This window comes from Motacilla alba, chromosome 3 (genome assembly GCF_015832195.1).
Source record: "Motacilla alba alba isolate MOTALB_02 chromosome 3, Motacilla_alba_V1.0_pri, whole genome shotgun sequence".
Lineage (NCBI taxonomy): Eukaryota > Metazoa > Chordata > Aves > Passeriformes > Motacillidae > Motacilla > Motacilla alba.
This window is the reverse complement of record NC_052018.1, coordinates 107,809,344-107,827,046: the sequence shown is the minus strand read 5'-3', so window position 1 is coordinate 107,827,046 and position 17,703 is coordinate 107,809,344. Positions and strand designations below refer to the sequence as shown.

At 38.1% G+C, this 17,703-nt stretch overlaps 1 protein-coding gene across 4 annotated transcripts in view; it reads right to left on the bottom strand.

The window, feature by feature from the left end:
- Nucleotides 1-17,703, bottom strand: part of ESF1 (ESF1 nucleolar pre-rRNA processing protein homolog) — a 30,141-nt gene that overhangs the window by 2,259 nt on the left and 10,179 nt on the right. For all 4 annotated transcript variants that reach the window (XM_038132692.1, XM_038132694.1, XM_038132695.1 and 1 more), the window contains exons 9-11: nucleotides 12,281-12,442; nucleotides 5,567-5,688; nucleotides 4,339-4,429 (exon numbers count right to left, since the gene is read on the bottom strand). In XM_038132692.1, coding sequence (XP_037988620.1) covers nucleotides 4,339-4,429; nucleotides 5,567-5,688; nucleotides 12,281-12,442 — 375 coding nt within the window. The remainder of the gene's footprint in view (nucleotides 1-4,338; nucleotides 4,430-5,566; nucleotides 5,689-12,280; nucleotides 12,443-17,703) is intronic.

Below are 17,703 nucleotides of genomic sequence, written 5' to 3'. Positions count from 1 at the left end.
GGGCATTTTCTAGTGGAAATTAAAATATGATTGACTCTGCTCAGACTGAATATTGTTCTGAGGAAGCTCCCCTGCTCCCTTAGCATTCAGATACACAGTGCTGATAATGACAGACATAATGAACAGTAACAGCACAAGACATGAGTCAAACCTCACTTCTAATGAAAACAGACCTGTTTATAAATCCTACAAAATCAAATTATTCTCTTTGGAATGCCTGTAGATCTTGATCAAGAAAAAGCAGGGAAAGCAGAAGGTTTCCTGACCTGAACCACACACTCTGACCTTTGAGCTTGGAATGACATTCCCAGGCAATTTTCTGCAGCCCACTGGGGGTACTCTATGGGAAGATATTTGGCTTCATTTTGTTAGGACAGGTTTCTACTCAGACTAGAAATGCAGACATGCCAGACACATGTCAAGTTATATCACTAAGGATACTCTGGAAGAGGATGTATTTCTTGAGAAAGGTTTTTTTTCTGCCTTGACTATTCCCTTGACTATTTCTACATGGATTCCAAACTGGAAAATGGATTTCCAGAAGAAACAAACCACCACCACAGAAAAATAAACCATCCTGATGCACAATGCCATCAGCCGAAAAACTAAACTATTGATTTAGTAGTTCCAGAAAATGTGCAGGAAAAGCAGATTCAGATATGATATTGTTACCTAAACTACACAATTTTGGCTAATGTGTAGAAAGGAGAAGTAAATGTCTTCTGTAGGCCTTCAACAAGTATGGAATCTTTCTGTCTTTCAGAAGTGGCTAAACTACAGAAAAGGACCACAGAGATAAAACTGGAGACAATTATATGAGAAGTTAGATCAATAAATTTCTTTTCTTTCTACACATTTCCCAAAGGAAAGTCATTCAAGTCACCTTCCCTCCTCTTTCACTCTATGGGGAATCACAGAAGTGATCCTTATGCCTTCAGAGCATTCTGTGGCTGCAGATGGGGCTGAACAAGGAGTTGGTATCAAACTGAGCTCTTCTCCATGAAAATGAATAAATTAGTAAACCCTTTATTTCTTACTTTGACACTATACAGGTAGTAAAACCAGCTTGGGACCTAAAATCACCCTCGGGACTCAAAAATTTGTATCATACTGAAAATGGTTCTGCTTGAAAATTCAGAAATGCATAATTTTCTGTTTTATTAACATATTCCTGCTAGAGACCCCCTTCCCACACACATTCTGTAGCCCCACCACACACACTTGTTGCACACTTATGGCAAACTGATTGCAATCCCTTGGATTTTTCCTAGCACTTCATCCCCACTGCCATCTTTTAATCAGATTTGTCCCACCTACAGCAGAAGATACTTCTGTGACCCAGGACTGATTGGTAGCTGCCACCAGCCAGTGTAAGAAGTGTCCAGTTTCTGCTGTAATTCCCACTCAAGCTGCCATTCGACTCTTTCTCAGCTCAAGAATTTTGTGTGCAACATTAACTTCGCACATCAACAACTTTCCAGCTGACAGTAAAGGCTAATCATACTTTGGGACTTCAGACACAGAAACTGACCCCAAATCAAAAACTCCTCTCACAAGACCTCTGCCTTATACAGAAACTTGAGTCAGTCTCAGAAGCCTTGCAAAGACACATGGTAAATGAATCTTTTCATTTACTTTATCTTTCAATACAGGCTCCACAACTATACTCTGATTTTGTTGTTAAGTTTAGGTCCTTGCACTCATACTGCTCCCTTCCAGCTTTAAAGAGCCATCAGTTCCTGCATACATCATAAACTGGATCACGAGAAGGCATCTAATGGTTTGGAACTAATAAGAGTTACAATAATGTGTGGAGAATTCCTCAAAGGTTCAACAGAAACTATGTTCAATAGTCTAATGTGTTCTGAAACTGTTCGGTGATCCCCAAAAGCAGGACCTTGCTCTCATGTTAATAAGCAATTACACTATTTAGCCATTAATTTTTCAACAGTTAAAGCTACAAGAGTCATTTTGTCTCCCTTTTCTAAGACCCCACAGAAGCTGATGCAGTAACAGTGAAGCTGGACAAGCCAAACTCAAGCCTTACAAGGCTTTTTGAAACAATATGGGCATCAGTGTAAAATGAAAGTGACAATTTTTTTTTTCTTGATAATATGAAACCAGAGTCAAGCTCCTAGAATGGATCATCAAGGCTCACGTATCTGCAGCATCTGACATTTTAGTCTGTGGTACTATTAAAAAGTCACATGAAAACTGTGCAAAGCAAGTGCTACCATGAACTCCATGCAGACAGCTTTTGGGCACAGCAGGCACAAAGAATTTGTTCCACACCTTGCCTCTCCTGAGGTGAAGCACCCACAGCGTAAGAATCATTTCCCGCTTCTCAGGAACAAAGACAAACCTGAGGAACATTTGCTTCAGTGGACTTCCCATAAATTTCAGTTTTCCTTGCACAGCACTCAGTTTTTAGGCCCTTGGTCTAGCATCTCCTGACACTCTTGCTTCCCTTCAATTGCCTCAGCTTGACAGCAACCGAGCTACACAAGACCCATGCATGTTACAGCCAACTAATGAATCCAGCACTACTGCATCCTCAGTTTCTGCACTGGTCCATGTAAGTCTGCAAATAAACCCTGTCATATGCTTTTTCAGCATAAGCTAAAATAATCTGACAGTCAATTTAAGGGTGAAATTTCAATCTTCCAGGGGAATTGTGGAAGGCTTGTGAAAAATGACGGCCACTTAAGTTGCCTGTACCCTAAATACAAAGTTGGCAGAATTACAGCCAAGTTCAAAGATGACTGTAACCCATTTTCCCTCACTGGATAAGTTGTGCTTAAAAGCAACCCCAACTATGAGACAGAGGTTGTTCTGGGTAAACTTGGTGAATGCCAAAGTTGTGCTGTGTAATTACCATTAAAATGTAAACTGGCTCACAGCCAGCCACTGTACTGTCCCTTTAGAACTTCTCCAGGGCTAACCACGTCCTGGTTTTCTCCTGTATCTCAGTAATTATCAGTAATCTTGAAGACAAAAGCTTCACTTTCTTAACTTTTATGTGTATTTAACTATCCTCAAAGACCCCACAAACATTCAAGTCTATTCTCCATGTTAGGGACAAGGTTTAAAACTGTGCAGATAAGCTCATTCTCTGCCGAGCCCCTTTAGGACACAGCTTCTCACATAATGCAGAAGCAAACTTTTTTTTTTCAGAGATTTCACAGAGAACATCACACATCATATGAGAGTACCTAAGTAATCTTGGTATTAAAAAACAATTAAACAATTTGGTGGAAGGAATGGTTATCTTTACTATTAATTCAGCCTATAACAAGCCACCCAGAAAGCATGGCAGAAAACAGCACTGCATGACATTTTGGACTGTGGTGTTTTTTTCTATAACATGGACAGGAATCACTCTACTGTTCTGCATTTCAGATTATTAAGCACAAAATCATCCCGATTTGGGGGGTTAGTTGTTTATTTTATCCTTTTAATGTTCAGGACAGAAGCCTTTGCTGGCAAGTATAAAAGTAACTTACCCTTTTTAAATGTAACCTGGATCTGCCCTCCTATGCTCAAAAAACCCCCAACCAAACAACAGACTGGCAATATGAGTAAATTTGTTGCTATCTTCTTTATGTTTGTTTTCTTCTTTTGTTTTTCTGTCATTTTTCTTCTTTTAATATACAGTAATATGAGCCACCCTTAGGATCTGGCTCCCAAAAGTATGGAATATCAGAAACTTACCTTTATTGATTTTACTCAGCAAAATCACTCAAAATAAATTTACTGTTACCATGGCAAAAGCTAATTTAAACATCAGAATAAAAAGCTTGTAAAAAAGGTATCCTAAAAATCTAAACTGGGCAAGTTATTTTCTAAAATATTACATTTCACTATTGGGGTTTCTAAGCAGCAAGAGTACTCCAGTAAAAACATGCATCAGACTAAGAGAAAAGTGATTTCTTCTCAAAGACAACTTTGTTTATGATGGAAAAACATTTGACATTTTTGTAATTGACCCGAGCTTCAAAGGGACCTATATATATATATGGCTCTTCCTAAATAAAAAGACTTCAAAAGCAATGGAGTTCTTTTCTCTAGAATACTTAGGGGAGCAGCTTGTTTTTAACAGCCATCCCCAGAAACTGGATAACTAATGGTCTCTGGTGAAAGCCAAGAGAATATTCCTTACCTTTCCATGCATTACAATACTCATTATTTTACAGGAATAGCAATTTCAGGCAAGTAACACCTACTTCATTTTATTCTGAACATTCTATCTCTGTGTTCAGCCCAGCCTGACCTTGTTTTGGAAACTCAGTATTTAACAAAAGGGCAGATTTACTCTAGAAGTTGCCTGTCTTGACTGACCTGTTTTCTCAAATTCTTCAGCAAAATAGGGGTCATTAAGATCAACATCAGGAGGAAGTTCATCTTCACTCTCTTCTCTCTCAGCAGCAGCCTGTAACAAAGCACAAACATTATTTCAGATTATTTCAACACTGTTTCAATCAATCAACTATTTAAGTTTCACTGGAATGAGATGTTGTTAGCAGCTATGAAGATGAAAACTGAAATACTGTATATGGAACATAAAAAAACCAGAGCCCAGTAAAAATTGAAAGTAAAGACAAATTGACAATTTCAGCTCTCTTTCATACATTTTATTAGGCATATCCCCAAACTGTGATGCATCAGACAACCATTCCAACAAAATTACAGGATCAGCACTGTTATGTCCTTACTTTGTGTTCCACAAAAGTTATGCTTGGGGACAAATTTGAGTAAGAAAGTTCATTTTGTGCTGCAGATTTCAAAAAGCCGGAGTTCAGATTTAAAAGAACAAATTTTCTTATTGGTAGTAGTGTGTCATATACCTTGTTCCTTGGCTTAATTTATCTGGACAAGCATGTTAAGCTGGACAAAGTTGCTCTGCTACTGAACAGTGCTGCTTGCTCCTTTCTGAGCATTTATCAACTTAAAGAAGTCACTCATCAAGTGCCAGTTAAAATTAACTGACATGCACAGAGTAACTCAAGGTGTAGAGTTTACTCTTAGACTTAAGACTTTAGAGAATCTAGATTCTGCATGCCACGTGTTTTTTTTTCTTCTTCTCACAATTTGAAATTTGAATAATTCTCTGCAGCTATTAATTCTTTGCTATTACAGGTCTGGGAAAATAGTCTGTATTATTTAAGCCCCAAAATTTCCAAATTATCATTGTCATAACAACTACAATTATCATTGTCACAACAACTTTGAATTTATATGCACACAGCAGCAAAAAGACTGCTTCTAATGCACTAAAAATGCAAATTAAAGCCAATTATTATTATGACCAATTTATCTTTAAAGCAGCACAAGTAGATAAAAGATGTTTTGTGTAAGCACAGGAATGGTCAGCAGTATGCTGAATATCCTTTTCCTCTGTAGGTTTGATGAAGTACTCCAGTACTTCCACATGAGTGACCACTGCATATTCTAACCTTAAAATAGCACTGGCAGCTGGACAACTTATTTTGTTTATCTGAATCAAACATTAACAACAAATAAGAAAACAAACAACAACTCCCCCTCAAATGGCCAATATAAACATTACCTTTCTCTTTTTCTTCAGCATTCTTTTTTCTTTCTTCTTCTCTAGATATTTTTGCCATGGAGTCAGGTTATCTTTTCCCTCCAACCTGTTTTTGACCATTTCTTCAGCAGTTTCTTTGAGGCCTAAGAAAAAAGCCACAGTAAATTTTAAAAAAATGTGATGAATCTGAATTTTTTTTAATAAACTGTTTTCTCCTTTGCAAAAGAGCTTTTATTCAACAAGTCTGTGCAAACAACATAAATATTGCTTCAAAACCCATCTTTATAAAGAAGATTGCTTTACAGGATGTGTTTTTCCAAATAAAACATTTCTTCAGTAAAAAGTGTATAAGAGTCAGAAGAAGCGTTTGCTATGTGGTATCTGATCCCCAACACTCCTGCTGCTCCTCAGAAAGGTCTCTTCTCCAGACATTCAACTGGGCAGACTACAGATGTCAGAATGAGTAACACAACAAAACCAACAGACACACACAGAGCCCTTATGTTTAATGTAGCACACCATCATTAGTTAAGATTCTGAATTAGCTGCGTTGCTGAAGCTTTGCCTCTGTGACAATCCTCTGACTACGCTGTAGGATCTTTGATGAACACTGCATTTTTCATTCTAGAAAAGTAAACCCCATAGAAGTGCAACACGTAATTCTGGCTGAACAGGATCAGACAGTTCAGTTTGGATGTGTGAATTAGGTTTACATGAAATTCCATAATTTAGCACAGACATCCACTGTTTCCATGCCCAGCACTTTCATCAGCATAGACAAGTGTGTCCTAACCTTTAAGTTTTTTGTAAATAGAACAGAATGAAGTTTTCTATAAATAAGCATCACCAGAGTATTCAATGATGGAAGAACATCACCTTAAAAATAAATCTATTAAATATATGAAGCATTCCTATGTAGAATACTTAAACTCAGAATATGCACTTCATTTAAAAGCAACCATCTAATTTTGGTAAAAAGTTCCATACACATCAAGAATACTTTTCTAAAATTCATTGCATCACAGAGCACTTGGATGTTATGAGGATGAAAACTGATTTCAGATGCACCTCATGAATGTTCAGCCCACTCTTCAGAAGATGGGCACTTGCAAAAACAAAATTTCATGATCTAAGGAGATTAAGTGACTTAATTGCCTTGCAATACACTAGAGCACAATTCATTGGAAGAAAGGGAATTGACTTCCCTAGTAGAAGGTAACAGCCTGAGCAATTAAGTATTTTTCTCCTACCTGTAATTCCTTGCTTCATTCACTGAAACCTTTTTTTTAAACTTTGGTAACAAATCAGTATCCTACAGGTAACACAATCTTCCACAAAGTGACTGAACTCTCTTGGAGTTTGTAGGAATCCTGTTTCTGCTTTGCTCTCCAAGCCTGATATTTATTGTCTCTTCCCCAGTCCTACTTCCAGCGGTCTCTCTTCAGCATTCTCTTCTGCCACACCAGTCCAGCCCTGACCTAACCACCATTCTACTCTCCCACCCCTCATCCCAGTTTTATTGCGTAGAAATCATACTCAGACCTCTCCAGATGCCCTAGACTAGATCCCATTCTTTCTCCCAGATTTCTCAGTTGCCAAGTCCCCATTCCTCATCATTCCTTCCAGCTCTCCTCAGCATGGAGGCACTGAAAACAATGATTGTGGTGGAATAAACAGGGCAGCTTTCGTGGACAGTTCTAGCCATCCCCAGAAAAGCAGGCAGAACATCTTTCTGAGAATTGCAAACACTAATCCCTGTTTTTGTGTTCATTGACACTCCAAAAATCATTCCAAAGCTGGGGAGATAGTTACAACTTGGCTGAAATACGAAGTGTGGACAAGATCTAAAATCATATTAAAGCATAGAATCGTAGGAGGAAAAGAGTGCAGCAAAAACAAGATAAAGGATCCTTCTACTACTCTGGAAAGGTGCCAGAATGAACAGTAAGTGGCAAACTGTTACTGGCACAAAAATTGGGTATTTAACCAGCAAACAAATCAGAGCCACAATAAAGGAAGGATTTTGCATAGATTGACTAAAAACATGCCATTAAGAAACTCTCATACAACAAGAACAAATATTTAGTTATCTTCAAAGTCCATGAAAGCAGAGTCATCAGCTTCCTTGAAACTGAACCACTCTAACTTTGAATACTTTGTAGTACTTTTATGGAAAAAATGACTGGTCAGGTAACAACCTTGCAGATTCTCTTTGAAGACAGTAAATACAGAATTAAAAAAAAGATATGTCACATCTCCAGCAAAAGAGAGACCCAAAATCTGAAAGGAAGTTACAATATTTCTGATTTATTTGCCTGGAAAATTGAATCATTTGATCCATCTGGCACTGAAGAACTTGGAGGAAAATCCAGCCCTTTCTTGTGGTATTTGGCAGTCTCATGAAAGGCATTAGAGTTTCTCCACAGATTAGAATGGCTTAGAAACTACTGTCCAGACCACTTCCCGAGAATAAGAGTGTATTTAAGTGGTCAAAAGGATTTTGATTCCAGAAGGGGAAAGGAATTGTCTACTTTAGGTAGAAATATTAGCTGGCCATAGGAAGGTTTAACTTATATACCCTTGTAATTTTTTTTTTTTTTAGAATTAATGAACCAATAGTTTTATTTAATCTTCACAAAAGAGGGCAAGAAAAGAGAGGAAAAAGTCATCTATATTAGCATGCAACGAAATCATACTTCAGCTGAAGTATTAAATGTGTTGTAAATACTACAGCAAACCTAAACACACTGCTGTTTACACTGGTGGAACAGCAAGGGATGGGTGCAAGCAGAATTTTTACTTCTCCAAACACTCAGTTCTGAAAACTTATGGAAGTTTAATAGCCTGCAACTGTCACTGTTATTAGAGGCTAGAGAGAAACATTTCTGTTCTCAGGAAACCTAAACAAGCAAGTTGATCTTGCGTGTAATGCCTCACCAGAAAAATGAAACACCTTGCTGCAGGTAGCTGAAAGGAACAGCAAATAGAAGTACTCTGATAACATGAGAATTTGTCACCCCCTAAGATAAAATATGTTAAGTCAACCGAGCTTTCCTAAGGAGTAAAAGTGCCTGTGAGAACCCAGCACACGTAGCAGCTGTCAGGTGGGAGCCCGCACACAGCTCAGCACATGCTGCAGGAGCTGAGGCCACTCCACGAAGGGGGCACACTCAGCAATGACCCAGATGGAGATAAATATTTCCTGCAGGCATTTCTGTGCTCAGCATCATCTCTAACTGTACACTTGGGCTTTACTATGCACTTTACAGACACCACAGCCTTCTATCCTACTTCTGACCAAAACAAATTTGAAATTTTGCTCTAAGCCTAACTAAATATTTACAACTCGTTCTTCCCAAAGGAAAAGTTTTTAAGTTCAAAAAACGCCCCCGAAGACTTGGCTGAATATCATCAAGAAAATGCAGTTGTGGTCTTCTCTCTTTTCACTTTCTAAGGGGAGCTTTGGGAGCTGGATAAGGATTCATAGTAATTGTTGCTTAAATCAGATATGATTAAGAAAACAGATGGATACTTGAGTATAACACTGATTTTGTGCCTAGAAGAAATAGACCAAAGAGAGTTGGAACTACATTTAATTTATTTTTGCTGGCACGGTGGTTTATTTAAAACTATTATGATTCAAGAATAACTGAATCATTGACAAAGCATGCTTTCTATAACCATGTGTAAATAACTGTGCCAAAACTCAAAATTTTAAATGAATTCAAATATCTGCCTTTCAACTGAAAAACTTCCTAGATTTAACTGTTGTAATTCTTTCATGTATTAAACATTTGGGCAGGAAAAAGATTTTGCAATAAGTCAAGCACATTAAGGCAGAACTTGATAATAAAAATATTTCAACAGACATAAACTAGTTCTGAAAAAAATTAAAGAGTCTTCAGAGAATACAACTAAAACTATTTCTGAATGCCCAGAGCGCTCCAACTAAACATAAATGATTTTGAAATTTAGAAGAGCACATTTGTTCAAGAAAAATAACAAGTATCCTCCCTCCCATAAGGAAGCAGAGCCTCGAGCATGTATAAATTGCCAGAGCTATAAACTACTGTTCAGCATGTGCAGCCTATGCTCCACAATACAAAAATAAATATATAAAAGAGTATCCCCTTCAGGTGTGCAGGACCTCTTCTCCAAATGCTGCCTGAAATAAGTAATGGCTGACTTTTTGACTCAAAAGCAAACTTAAGACACCCATTTTCACTTTTACGACTTGTGTTTTGGACAAAAACTGTGTTGCAGGGGTCAATAGCCAGAAGTGGCACTGCTGACCTTGTGGAGGGGAACAGTCTCTACCAAAGTCAAGTGAACACTTCTGTGGTTTTCAGAACCTCTGCTCTTCAATAAACCTCTCATTTTGCAGGGTAAGAAATGAGGAAATGTTAACATATACTGTAAAATCATAGTTGCTAAATTAACATCAAATGCTATAAACTATCCCTGTAAAATTCATCATGCACACATGCACATTGAACCTAAAATTATATGAACAAACCTGACCCTGTGCATGGACATCCAGCTAAATTTAGACAAAATCAATCAAATTTATCATGATAGAGGGTTTTGTTTGGTTGTTTGGGTTTTTTTACCAATCCTCCCTCAAAAGCGATAAGGAGGTAACAAAAGTCCCAGGAGTCCTACAAGAAGGTGCAGTAGGGAAGGAGTTGGACTAGTTGTAAGTATGGAACAAATCCAATTTTCTAAAGTCAACTTCCATAGCAAAGAAAGAAGAGCCCACACAACACAGAATTGGATTCCATCTCTACTACAGTTAATACTCCATTTGCCACTAAATGTGGATACAATTTACTCATAACATGCAAGGTACAGTCTTAAGGACAGCCTCTTAGAAAAGTTCTTGCTCTCTCAGGGCAAGCAAGGCTAAAGAGTTTCCTTTGATCTCCTTTAGAACAATTTTCCATCTCCTAAAATGAATGGCTTGCTCTACATTTCTGAATATGTTACCACATTAAGTTGCTCCAACTTTTTTAAATTTACAGGACTTCTTTCATACAATTTGCAAAATTCTTTGAAAAACAGAATGCATAATAAACAATAAACATGTTTTCCAAAACCAACACAAAAATAGTTACTTTAACAACACCTAAATACAAATGTGTATAAATACAAAACACACTCCTAGCAGCAATTGATTCACCTGTGGTTTCCACCTTCACTCTGAAAGGTGGCAGCAACAAATCTCTGTAGAAGTCTTATACAGCTACCTATCTATGAAAACTCCTTGGCCTTGAATGCTCAGTGACACAATGAATTAACTACTGAGTGAGCAACATCGTGAATGCAAGTACTGACATGCTGTGGACAGATGGAGTACAACACTGTGTCAGTGAGCACTTGTCCTGGCTGCATGATACAGGCTTTTTCAAAAAGGTTTTGACAGAATTAATGTCAGAAATTACTGGAATTATAAAAGCATGATTGAAAGCATACAATTTTTAATGCCCACGTATCCTTCTGAATACAGGCCTGATGAAGAAACAGGAATAAAATTGTTCTGTTCAGTTTAGTCCATTTCAGTGAACAGCTACAGAGCAGAATATTTCAAGCTGAGGAGAGCTTCTATTCAGCAGAAGTTACCTGAGTTACAACCCACAATAATATTTGTATAAATCATATCATTAGATATGCATTCCTAGCTGGGATTAACCCTCCAGCAGGGAAGGGCCTGGATCCTGGCATGTGTCTGGTCTTGGATATTCAGTAACAGAACAGGGCTGTGTCCTGACATGGGCTGCAGTGCCACAGCTGCTGCACCTTGCTGCTCCCAAGAAGGGAATGTCATACTTCCCCAGTCTTTCAGCTGCACATTTCACCCTCTGCCCATTTGCCTATCTGACATGCTAACTCAGTGGAAAAGATCCGGATTTTTTTCTTTTCCAGAGTAGTTCTGTTATTTTAGCAAACAAAATTAGGCTTGCAGAGACCTAGCAAGTGCCACGGCTGGTACAGACAGACAGAACGAGCTCTGGGCCAGGATCAAGGTGATGCCACAGCGCAAACCTTTCCCACTGTGGATGTAGTGAGCTGTTAAACTGGCTCATTGCACCTCACAGGAAGCATTCAGTCCGAGTGGTTTTTTGTCACAAAGGAAAAAGAGAACTAGACACTCACGTTTGGCTCTCCAGATGAGTTGTGCTGGGATGCTACATGGTGAAGTTACCTTTCACTGATTTACAGATGTCAATCTGGATGTCACTGTTCCCCAACCGTTCCTGGTACCTTGCTTTCTCCCAGAGCAGCTCCACTGGACGGTCAGACTTCTTGCTCTTTGCTCCCCCAAATCTTTAGCACTGTGCAAGCAACACTTCCAAACCACTCTCCTCTAATTATACACTATGTTTCCAAATAATACTGATTTTCATTTTTAAAAGTGTAAGTATGTTTTATGACACCACAGCAAACACATGAATTCTACTTAAAAAATGTCTATAAAGTGATAATTGAAAAAGCAAGTACAAAAAATCCTGGCAAAAAATGATCTATAGAGAGAAACTTACAGCTGAGGAACTGTGTTCAATCATGTTATTTCTTCTATTTCCCTCACTGTAAACAATCTGGATTTCAATTTATGGGGGGAAAAAAAGGGTTTGTTTCTCCTACTATAAATTCAGCACCTTACACTATATCCCTGTCAGCAGACCAATACTGCATATCTGCCAAGGCAGGGAAAAAAAAAAAAAAAAAAAACCCTACCTGGAACCCATTTAATCTCCATTCCTATATCCTTTTCTTCCTGTTTTTTCTCTTTTTCTTGGATACTTTGCAAAAGTTCTCTGTACTTGGCAATTTGCTCTTCATCATCTTTTTGGCTTTTCCTTGGTTTTTCATCTTCCATTTCATGAGCTACATCACCATCTAGGAGGAGAGAGCAAAGTTATCTCAGAGAGCCTCATGAAAATGAGCAACTGAAGTTAATCTTTATGAAATAAACCTAAGACACACACGTTATTTCCAGAAAATAATATAAAATATTTTCATTTATTATTACCCCACAGAGTAGCCAGTTTAAGAATTCCCTTATTTAGATGAAATAGAATAGTATCTGAAAAGACAAAATACAATTTGTCCTGTAAAGGAAATCACTCACTGGACACACATCCTTCACCGTATTTTAGAATTATTACTTTGAGATTCCCCTCCAGCAGAGTAGAATGAAAATCTCCAAATCCAGCCCTTCCAGCCCTTTGTGTAGATGGGCATTACCTCTACTAACTTCCAGTCAACTGGGACCTCCCTGATTATCCAGAACTGCTCAAAAATGATGGAAAGGGGCTAAGAGCATAGATACCTGCCATCTCCCTCAGTACCCTTGGGTGGATCCCATCTGGCCTGAGATTTTTTGTGTCTCTACATGGTATAGCAGATCACTGGCCATTCCCTTTGGATTAAGGGGGGCTTCTTTCTGCTCCCTGTTCCTGTCTCCCAGTTCAGGTACCCAGAGAACTGGCATTACTATTAAAGACTGAGGCAAAGGAGGCATTAGTACTGCAGTCTTTCACTCATTCTTTGTCACAGTGCTTCCCTCTACATCCAGTTAAGGATGGAGATCCTCCTCAGCTCTCTTCTTACTGCAAATGTATTTATATAGACAATTTTTGTCTTCCACGGCAGTAATCAGGTTAAGTTCTAGCTTGGCTGTGACCCTTCGTATTTTCTCCCTGCATAACCTCCCAACACCCTTGTAGTCCCCCTTAATTGCCTGCCCCTTCTTCCAAAGTTCATAAACCCTCCTTTCTTTCCTAAGCTCCAGCCAAAGCTCTCTGTTCAGCCAGGCCAGGCTCATTCCCTGCTGGCTCATCTTTTGCATGGCACATGGGGACAAGTCAGCTGCAGCTGCTTTTCCACTTTCCTCATCAGAAGCTGAGATCTAAGAGGGAAGCATCTGCTCATCCAGAAAGCAAAAGGCAACTCTGTTTTGAAGACATATAGAAAAAGAAGACATTTGGTTGTTTCTTATTCCTAGCGCCCTGAGAAAGAAGAAGCTGTACTGCATGGGAACTAAAAAAATCCTTAAGCTAAAAGAGGATCCCTAGAACCTGGATAGGCAAGGGGCTACCAGTTTGTATTTATCACTTGTTTTGCTAGGAGAAATTTAAGTGGCAATGCATATTGTCATTCTTTCTCATTTAGATAGAACTAGTATTTCTTCTGTCAAAACTAACAGTTTAAAAACAAATGTTCAACATCGTCTTCAAAAGAACTGTAGGAACTTTTAATTCTGTAAGCAGATAAAGCACATTTGACAACAGCTGCAAGAAAGGAAAGTGAGCTGAGTTTGTTCTCAAAGTTTGTTCAGAGTTCAAATAACCTTGTCAGTGGCTTTCAAGTATCAAGCTGTATTGCACAACATCAGGAACCACTTTCTGATGGATATTAAGGCAGCAATGCTTTCTGCCAACAGCTTGTTCAAAGGCTTTTTGAACAAAACACACAAACCAAAAAGTTCTGGGGCATTAACTGCTGCACTGCAAGAGAAATACAATCAACCTGGGAAGGAGAAAAAGGCAAAAACTGATGAAATTTGGAGTATAAAATACAAGCATATTCTTATTGTTTTCAAAAGAAAGTAGTAATAGAAGTGCTGAAAGATTATTTTAAAATAAGAAAGTTCAAATCGTGAGGCTGGTCAGAAACATTCCAATACAACAATTTGTTTTTAAAAGATGACATTAATACCAAATATAACCAAATGCAGAGGTTCAATAAATTAAATCAGTGACTGGCAGCTGAGTTAGCTGAGATCATGTTCTTGCAATCACAGGGTTGTGAAGAGATCATGTTGTTAGTTTAAGAAGATTACCTTGCAATAGCTGAGTAGATGATTCTTTATTTTAAGAAACTCAGCCTTAGAAACTAAAGACAGTAGAAAACTTTTAGCAGATATAACATCTGACAAGAGATCTGCTGCAAAGCTGAATTATTTTAAATGTAGGGGGGAATTTCCTTTCCATGATGTAATGGCAAAGCAGAAAACTCAGCTACTGACTTGGATGCTGATGGCCATACCATAAAAATTATCCTAAATGTCTCAATTTTATTCAGGGTAGTTACTCATATTCAGCTAGATACAAAATAAAAAACAAAATACATACAATTCATGTAGACCCAGAGAATTAAAACCAAAAAGCTTTACACTCCAGTGATCAAGTCTGAGGTAGAGGTTTTTGCACTACAGCACGCTATGAAAAATTAAATGTGTTGATGTCAGTCATGAGTCAGAAAATAATGTCAAAGAAAACACTGGGGTTTAACCCCATTCTCCCCACATTCTAAGCACTTACTGAACAAGGATTTGTGCAAATCCCATTAGTTCATCCCAGTGATAATAAAAAAATGGAAAAATTTAGAATACAAGGAGAAGTTTATTCAAAGCCTATCAGAGGTGATGCCTTTTTGTAAGATTTTTCAGGGAGAAGAATACTGGAAGAAGAGAATGCAGGCAGACAGATAACAGTAAATGAATGGTAAACATTGAATTATGGCATTTTCTTAGTTTTTTTTTTGCATTTTCCTTCAGGTCTGTGCAGTCTAACTATTGAGGGGTGTGCAGTGGGTGCAGTTTTTAAACCTGACCTTGCAAACCAGGTGAGTTTTGTAGCTGCTGCCTTCACTGCCCTGTGCAGAGGTGAGCTGGCACCACTGGAGACAGCCAGACCTAAGGCAAGGTTAACACTCTGGCAATCAGAGTCAGTCCTGAGCAGGGACCCACTGGCCTGCAAAAGCACAGGGAGATGTGTTCTTCATGATACTGGACACCTCCAACAATTGATATGAACTTCCTAGGAAGAATGCTGACATGACCCTTCTTGGCCTTACAAGCATCTTTAATCACAAAACAAACCCAACTCAACAGTTCCTGCTTTGGAAAAGTATCCAACATCTGCATCAGTTGTATCAAGTTTCTGATTCTTCACAGAAAGAAAATAATCAGGTTGTGGTATTTGCATTCTGAAATTCCCATGCAATTCCACCCAGGCTTGGCCAGCTCATAAACTGCTAAACCCTCTTGCTTCTTCTTTCCACACACAGTAATAAATAACCACATGTTCTACTTCTGCCACCCTCCATTTCTTAGCCTTCTGCAACAGCTTTAGCACATATAAACACATGGGGATACTGTTCATTTTTAAGAGAAAAAGGCTGTACCTCATCTAATAAAATGCTATATATGCATTTAAATTTCTATATGTAGTCATGAGTTATTGCAACAAATAGATTTCAGAGTTGTAGAAAGATTTGATAACTGATTCTATCTAGCCTAGTCTGATTCTATCTAGCCTTAATTATTGAAAATAAGATTTAGCAGTATTATTTAAATAAAAATTACTCCCTCCCAACCACTACATTTCCTTTCAGTGCACTCGTGCACCTCCGGCATCAGGACAGCAGCACAAAACAAAAGACCTACTGGCTTTGTGGAGTCTTATATTGGAAGTTAAATACCACAAATCTGAGCAGGGAGCCACAGGAGACTGGGCTTCCTGCTCAGATTCCTACTGAGGAGAGCAGGGATCTACATGAAGCTCCTACACGCCTGGTGGTGTTCAGTGTTTGCACAACTCTTTGGTTTAACTTTCAGGTTTCTCTTTGTGGAGTCGCTACTTGGACCCAATGATCCTCGTGGGTCCCTTCCAACTCAGGATATTCCGTGATTCCATGATTCTATCAAGAGCAGCTAATTTTAAAAAGTCCTGTAAAAGTATTTATCATAGAGTCTGTTTTACTATTTGTGTGCTGTGCAAAGCAGAAGAGCAGAAAAGATGTTGCTCTTGTAAAGATTAAAAAAAAAAAAACAGATTAAAAGCTTAGACATAAACCCCATAATGCTGAATTTGAAGCATATTTAAAATGCCATACACTAAATCACTGGTCCACACTGTCAAAACAGCAATTATGGGCTGGATTTGATGAATGCCACAAACACTTCCTAACTGGGATAAATGTGCCCAAGTAAGAGAAAATTCAGAAGCAATGTAAAGGAGAAATTTTGTGCTATGAACCACAACGTTCCAGGTCACTGAAATCCTTGATGTTACAGAGCTGTTGTTTAACAGTAATACTAACATTCATGATGCACATATTTTAAGTTGAAAAACTCCACGAAAAAACATGTTAGAACAGGCCAACAAAAACCCTTTTAAAATAAAGCATTTTAATAAGTTTGAAAAGTATGAATAGAAGTCCAGGACATTTTTTCCTCCTTATCAGACTCCTACATTTCCATTCAAGCAGCTGACATTGATTTTTCCCATTTGTGCATAGCACCACGTAATTCTGCTGGATGGAACCCTGACAGATGGAATCCTGTTTTGTATCACATAACTGAATGGATAAAATGTCAGGAACATATTAAAGACATGACAACATAATTCCTCTATTAGCAACTTACTTTTCAAAACATCATTTGAATCTAGGTATTTCCAGATTTAAAATTTATTAGTGTGGTGAGATTATTTAAGGTCTTTTTTTTTTTTTTTTCCTTTCCCAGCAATGGAACTTTCCTCTTTAAAATTCCTTCAGTGTTGTTCACATGAATATTTGCTTTCATCACCACCCTATCACAGATGCTTATCTTTATCATCTTGGTAGCCTTGGACCTGAGAGAAGATGTAAGTGCTGTACTCTGCATCCCCTGGTCCCCTTTACAGACTTCACTAAGCATTGCTAGAGAAACTAAAGTGCATTATGGTGCAGTTTGTGAGTTTTCATGTAAGGTGAGAAACAAGTGGACATTATCACTGCCAAGATAATGCCAAGATGAGTTTGCTGCCACACGATTTCCCAACTCTATAACCAGGAGAATCTGTAATGGTTTTTTTGCATGCTCCAAGCTCGTCTCTGATTGCAGCAACCTGCTTTAATGTTGTATAAATCAATTTTAACATCTGTTTGAAAGATCTAATTAAGATTTAATGAAATTTTATTTGCCTTGTAATCTAGGCTGTATATATTATTAACAGCAGAATGAATTTTAGAATGAAAACAAGCAATTTAAATCAGGAATTTAAACATTGCTGCACCATATGCAGAAGACTCATGTACCATACAAAGTTAGATGAAATTCTTTTCATATTCTTAAGAAGTATGTGAATCAAAAAGCATTTGAAAGCTCTTTC